The 7582-nt window shown below is 41.3% G+C and overlaps 1 protein-coding gene and 1 pseudogene across 1 annotated transcript in view; one reads left to right on the top strand and one right to left on the bottom strand.

The window, feature by feature from the left end:
* Window positions 1-767: 767 nt before the first annotated feature.
* The window catches only part of LOC124556403, a 692955-nt gene continuing 686140 nt past the window's right edge, over window positions 768-7582 (bottom strand). The window contains exon 14 of the mRNA XM_047130364.1: window positions 768-1531. Coding sequence (XP_046986320.1) covers window positions 980-1531 — 552 coding nt within the window. The 3' untranslated portion in view covers window positions 768-979. The remainder of the gene's footprint in view (window positions 1532-7582) is intronic.
* Window positions 5924-6041, top strand: LOC124557226 (annotated as a pseudogene).

The raw sequence follows: 7582 nt of genomic DNA, 5'->3' as shown, positions 1-7582 counted from the left end.
TAATTGGACTAATGATAGTGTGTGTGTTTTTTTTCTTTTCCAACAGGTGAATAAATCCAAAACTGCAAATGTAAATTCAAAGCTAACAGTCTCTCTACTTTATGACTGCTGAAGTGTGACAATCTTACAGTAACATAATTGTGTATGCCTTTCAATACCAGCAACAGCATGAGCCTAGTGATGTCTGTTTCATATCATGCAACACAGTTATTGTCTTATAAGACCTACAATAACTGGTCTCTAAGGCATACAGGTAAGTTAGACCATGCATACACATCACTTTATTGTTGAATCTGTATTAGCTCATGCAGGATCTCTCCTGATCGTAACATTCAGCTAGTTTCACCAAAGGCTGCATTCATTTTTCAGTGAGCAATAGAGAATTTGTCATGAAATAGCGGAAATAAAGGAAATGGAAAAGTTTTAAACATGGTGGTGTAGGATGAAAAAAAAAAAAAAAAAAAAAAAACAGTACATGGATCTGGTCACTATTGTCAAAATGTTGCAACACCTATATATTTAAACTTTCAGCAACATTTATATGAAAGTCAACATGTGTTTATCTATAGCTCTGAGGTAGAATATTATTAATCAGAACAGTGTCCAATATTTGAACATTTCCGTCAGTCAGTTAGTAAAAAAAAGAAATAAAGAAATAAAAACCTCATTGAATGTGGCTTGCAATTGAGAAATAGAATTAGGGGCAAATGCAAAGGAAATTATCCTTCAGATTTTATTTTCTCCAGCAGTTTCTCATTACTGGAAATTAACTGCAATATGGTGCTTACCAATGAAACATTTACATTTGTCTGATTTATTGACACTGGTTTTGTCCTTGAGATATGAATATAACAACAAGATGTATATTGTGGTTCATCTGTTTCCAAGAAAAATATTTGTAAAACAAGCAACTCTACTTACTGGGTCACTTTACCTAAAATAGGACACTTTGGTAACATCTCCATGAACAATACACTTATCATATAATCAGGGAATCACATTTACTTTCATCTTCTTCATCTTCATCTGCAAACTGAATATTGTCTAGTATATCTGCATGTGCAGAAGAAAGCTTTTTCAGTGTGCTTTCCTTACTGTTGACACTACATATTTGATGCACTTTGACTGGTGACTCAGATTTCTTAGAAAATTCCTTCAACATTACATCCTCTTTGGATCTGACATTCATGACATGACCAAGACTTCCAACTTTGCTATACTCCTGATGATGCAAGGGGCCTATTAACTTTGACATACTGTCTGAAAGTCTAATAGTATTAGCGGCATTATTTGTGTCTGTTTTTTGATCTTTAGTACTGATGTTGCCTGTAGATGCAGTCTTGTTGTCCATGAGTTTGTCTACATCTGTTGAACAAAATGTTGTCACTTCATCCTTAACCTGCTGATCCTTGCACACTGATGGAGGTACTTGTGTGTAGTACTCTCCTTTGAGTGGGAACACATGCAGCTCATGCTGTGATTGAAGCTCTGGCTGATTGCTGTATGAAAGTAAATTGTCACCTTCTTCCTCCTGAAAAAGGAAAATTATTTTAAAGTTAAATAATGCAGTTGTCTTTTATCATGTTAGGGAATGTATGTTTTTACTGTGAGGTGGTAGAAAAAATCAGATGTCTTCAGTTAATGGCAATATTAAAGTACTGGTATATGTACTTAAATGTATCAGTAAAAATATTTTTTTATTACATGAGTGTCTAATTAATTTTCATATTAGTTTCACAGCAACCAAAAACACAGTGATAAAGAAAAAGTGAAGAGAATAATTTAGGACCAGCTATATGTGCCATGTTTGTATAAAAGCAACTGATGAACAATAAAATTTCCAAAATGTAAGAGAATTCATATGCTACAATCTAAATGCTTTTTTCTCTCATTTAAATGCTTCTAATAAAATGCAGAACACAGTTGCTCTAATATGTACAGTAATTTCTAAAATAGAGATTTCATATCAGTACCATATTTCATAGTTAAGTTTGGCCATATCTTCTTCATATATAGCCTGTTTATTGATGTTTATCATATAGGACTGTGATATTATACTTAATTGTAGATCTAAATCTTCATGAAGCATTTAATTTAAGACGAAGTACTCTCTTCCAAACATATGAGACTAACTCTAGGTATTATCTCTTTTTCTGTAAGGTGTATGTTGTATGCTTCAGACTAATGATAGATAGTCTTTTGTGCCATTAGTGTGAACTTAAAAGTTCCATTAGGAAATGTACAAATATTTTCTCTCATAAATTATAAACAAAAGAAAATAGGAATGTAATGAGATAGTTTTTATTTTGAAGGGGTACTGTTATCTAACTTGATTTATTAGTGACCATCTGAAGTCGCCAATTTACATAATGTTTGTCACTTAACTGTAGATCTCAGATCTGCTGAGGACAAAATGAATTCCATGAAAATATAAAAATAGCCTGATTCTTGTAGCAACTGATAGACTATACTTAGCAAGGTGATCCAATGGTTCAGTAATTCCAGTTGTATTTGAAGACTTCTCATACAGATCCCTGTAATATGTATATAATGTGTGTCAGTGTGCTCTTTGGCTGTATGAAAACTTTGTCTTAAAGGATGTTGAGTCGTTAGCTTCAAATCACAACATGAAAATGTAAAAAAGTCCCATTGTGACTAGTTGATGCCATAGTGTGCAATATCAGTGTTTGAGTCAGTTGAAATTCTGCCTAATGATTGACTGTCAAGAAATGGGCTTATAATAGATTCACATTTTCGCTGTTAAAGTGCATGCAGCTTTGACAGTGGAGTGAAGAAATGGAAGATTGTAGAGCACAAAAATGAGCTGGTATTGTACCAAACAATGTACCCAGAGCACAGGATTACCACTGTTTTATATGGATTCGTACAATAGACCGCACAAATTCTTCCATAACATTGACTCAATACTGAACCATTGCAAAGGTATGTCCCTGTGAATGGCTTGGCACAATTTAACATAAACTAAACTAGTGTCAACTTCCATTGACCTGAAACCACAAATGCCACAGACTGCAATGGACCCATGAATACTGTCATTGGCATGCTGAGTAGAAAAAGCAATCCCAGTGGAATCCATTAAATGATGGTGGTTTCATAAGTATTAGACACTAGACACTACTATATTGACTGCTGTCTGGCAGTTTGGTTGTTTAGCTGCACAACAGACAAATGGAACTGCAATATGTCTGAGGTACAATTTGGTAACAAATGCCATCTTGTATCCTCCATATTGGCATTGACAGTTACTGCCACATTAAGGATAATTTAGAAGCCTGAGATATTGACCTTTCTAGTTATATTTTGTTATATTTCAGTAAGAAAATGCACAACCACCATATTTGCTGAGGTATTTGCTAGACATTTTTGATGAGTGCTTCGATAAAGCTATAGGCTACGTGCCTCCCTGGTCATTCTAAATGGCGAGCACTTCAAGGACCTCAACATTTGTTTGCTGAGTATGGTCTTGACCAACCTGGGTTTCCTGTGCTGAGGACTTGTGAGCACTGCCAGTCTTTGTAACCTTAAGCTCTGGGCATGCTTCAGCGACCACGGGACAGAGTGGTAGTGGAGCATTGTGTGTCACAGGGAACGAGGATCTTGGCTTAGCAGCTTGGATCACGAGTATTGCAGAAACCTCTATATATTAAAAAAATCAAGGTGTGCTGCACGCCGATGGGATTCACGACAGAACAGTCATTAGCATGTGACCTGTGAGAAACCTTCCACACCTAATTAGTATATGGTGAGTTCTAAAGACCACATCTGCGTACAGGTGTCACTGTAGCTGTAGAGCTGCGAAGTGAGTCGAAACATTAAGCATTTCTACATCTGAAATACTAGTGTCAACAGAACCAAAAACTTTATTTCCGTTAAAACGGCGTTATCTCCATCCCCAAAATCCAAGATGGGGACAAAAACGAACAGGCCAAAACGATCAGGTCCGAAGCTGGATCAGATGATGACCGTACTATAGTGTGGATGTCGACGTTTGAATGGAAAGTCCCTCATGTAGCCTCCTCCCGTCCCCACCATGCTATCTTCCCACTATGGCGGAATGACAGTGGGAAAGAAAGATGAAAACCTCTTCGTTGAGATGGCTTCCATACTTCAGTGGAACTTAAATAGGTGAACTATGTCTATCAGCTCGGGGAAGACCAATGTTTGCCGCGAGCGGTCTGAGGCGCTGCTGCAGTCATGGACTGTGCGGCTGGTCCTGGCGGAGGTTCGAGTCCTCCCTCGGGCGTGTGTGTGTGTGTTTGTCCTTAGGATAATTTCGGTTAAGTAGTGTGTAAGCTTAGGGACTGATGACCTTAGCAGTTAAGTCCCATAAGATTTTACACACACAAGACCAATGTTTATTTGCCTTCAAGAGACACAAATTAATTTCTCAGACGTGCCTGAACTAGGTGGCTACATTCTCCACAAGAAGGACGACCTTGGTGCAGATAGAGGTAAAGGAGGAGTGGCTATTTTCGTAAACAATGCTCACCACTCCTTGCTTCTCTCCCTCACGACCATCCTACATCCAGTCCCTATATCAGTGTATGTGTGTCATAAGTTGGCAATATGTTCACTCTGCACAGTCCACTCACATTAATGTTACCACCGTCTGCGTTCAATGTCAATGTGCAATAATCGCTCAGAGACGACAGGTGGCAGCACTAGCTGTGGGGGGTATATAAAACATGTTGGGGAGATACGGAAAAGAATGCAGTTAGTGTTGTCCAAAAAGAATGTTATCATTCGCTTTTGGGTCAATTGTGGAAGCATTTCCAAAACGGCTAAGTCTGTAAACTATTTGCGTGCCTCAATGGTTAAAGTATACCCTGCATGGCACAATGTCGCCATCCAAAACCGTCGCCGAGGCAATTGTGGTGCACCATGGGCCATAAATGACATCGTAAACTGCTGTGGAGATGTGTACAGGCGAAACTGTGAACAACTGAACTCCCAGATGAACCAAGGTGCTAACAACAGTGTCTCCTCAACGACTATTCAATGGAAGTTGCTGCATATGGGCACCCGCCGTAGATACCTGTTCCATGCATGGCCTTTTCAGATGACAAATATCCACTGGCGCACACATTGTGGAACATCTGAAAGCAAACACCGTGCAACAGTAATCGGAAGGCTCTAGGCCAGAGGAGGGAATGTTTTCGTGGCATTCCCTGGGTGACCACGTCATTCTGGAAGGCACAGTGGTTCAACACCAGTCTGTATCTATTTTTAGGAACCATGTCCACCACATACATGCACTATATTTTTCCTCAGCAGGATGGCATCTACCAGCAGGTTGCTGCATATAGGCACCTGCCGCAGATACCTGTTCCATGCATGGCCTTTTCAGATGACAAATATCCACTGGCGCACACATTGTGGAACATCTGAAAGCAAACACCAAACAATACAATATATCACAGGATTTGCAGTGTATGAGTGTGGTTCAAAAAGCACCAGGATGTTTGCTGTACCCCCCTGGACACCAAATTCCCCGAATTTAAACCCAATCGAGATTATGTGAGGCCGCCTCAATCGGGCTGTTTCACCAGGATCGTCAAATCAAGAAACCTAGCGCAGCTGACCACAGCACTTGAGTCGGAATGGCTTCGCATCCCTGTTAGTACCTTCCAGCACCTCATTGACTCTTTTCTTGCATGTCTCACAGCGGTCAACACTGCAAAAGTTGGTTATTTGGGCTTTTGACAGGTGGTCAAATTAATGTGACTGGATGGTGTATTTGCCCCCTCATGATGTACTAGACGAATACGCTCTCAGTGAACGCCTCACTTAGCTACCCAACCACTGATCCGCTGTGGTGATTATAACGCGCACAGCGTGCTTTGGAGCTCTGCAACCACCTGCTTCAGGGGCAAAACAATTAAGAGTCTTCTCATGTCCTCAAGGCAACGGCCTTGCCGCAGTGGATACACCGGTTCCCGTCAGTTCACCGAAGTTAAGCGCTGTCGGGCGTGGCCGGCACTTGGATGGGTGACCATCCGGCCCGCCATGTGCTGTTGCCATTTTTCGGGTTGCACTCAGCCTCGTGATGCCAATTGAGGAGCTATTCGACGGAATAGTAGCGGCTCCGGTCAAAGAAAACCATCATAACGACCGGGAGAGCGGTGGGCTGACCACACGCCCCCCCTATCCGTATCCTCATCTGAGGATGACACGGCGGTCGGATGGTCCCGGTGGGCCACTTGTGGCCTGAAGACGGAGTGATTCATGTCCTCAGGTGTGTGCTTGTTGAACATGGGGCAGAGTATGTGATTTAGCACTACAACAGGGTGGTTCACTGCTGTGGATCACTCAGTATGCTCTCTAGTCCCTGCACTCACCACTCTGTGGGAAGTGTTCGATCACTTCCGATCCGGATTCACCTGCCAGACAGAGTGGTGATTCAAAGGAGTCCGACAAGCGCAGAATGGAGACTGGACACCTTACAGCCGACTTGTTGTGATTGAACATCGTTACAGTGTCCAGGAATGGGTGAATAATACTACCAAGATGACCCGCCACACAGCTGAAGCATCCATTCCACAGTCTTTGGCTATCTGAAAAGGCAGCCTGTCACTTGGTGGAGCGACGAATGCTGCCCTGCAATCAAAAATAGTCGGGCGGCACTGTGTAGTTTAGAGTGCCGGCCAACTGCAGAGAACCTCTAAACCTTGAAGCTTAAAGGGATGGCTCCACCAGGGATATAATCTTTTTGTCAAAATTAAAATTTATTCACATAAACATGGTGATACATAGGCGTGGAACCAACTTATCGCAGATATATTAAACGAGTGCCACCTAGACAGACCATCCGCAACACACAGTGCGGTGGTTAAACTCTCACGAAATTACTTGAAACTGGCTCTGTCGCAGACAAACTGAAGGATGGACTACTGAAAACTGCTACATGTGTAGAAACATCAACTGCTTTTCTGGCAGGATTCAGTACCAGCCCAGAGTGAAGTACTGGCACCATCTCGCAGGGAACTGGGATCTGCCGTACACCAATAAAGATAATTTTGACCTCACATGATACCCTAACATAATGCCAAATTTCCGGGATTTAGGTCCATCAAATTTCCATTTCTGGGGACATGTGAAGGTAGCTGTGAATGTTTTGAAGAGCAGAAACGTTCCACGCCTGAGGGAGCGGATTATTGATGCTTATGCTCGCATTGTAGTACATATGTTGGTTAAAGTGGAACAATTCGGTCACATCCTTCGATCACAGCCTTTTTGTGTTTTATTTGCCTTGTTCTGCACGAAATATGACAAACTGGAGAAAGAATAAAGCTGTGCTCAAGTGAAAGGTACCGTTGTTTTTCTCATGCAATTGTCCATCTGTTTGATGTGTCACTTGACATCCTTTCCATTTGAAAATTATGAGTTGCAGCCAAAATGGCAGCTTCCAAATTGGCTACCATGCCGGTAACAGTCTCACAGGTTTTTCTTCTCTCCCATCTCATACTGCTGGACGTTCAGTGTGTGTTCATCCACCTGTTTGTGTCTCAGAACGATTGTTTTACATCTACTACAGGCCTGTTCCTACTTTTAAACCATTGCC

Source organism: Schistocerca americana, chromosome X (genome assembly GCF_021461395.2).
Source record: "Schistocerca americana isolate TAMUIC-IGC-003095 chromosome X, iqSchAmer2.1, whole genome shotgun sequence".
NCBI lineage: Eukaryota > Metazoa > Arthropoda > Insecta > Orthoptera > Acrididae > Schistocerca > Schistocerca americana.
This window is presented reverse-complemented; position numbering and strand designations above follow the sequence as displayed.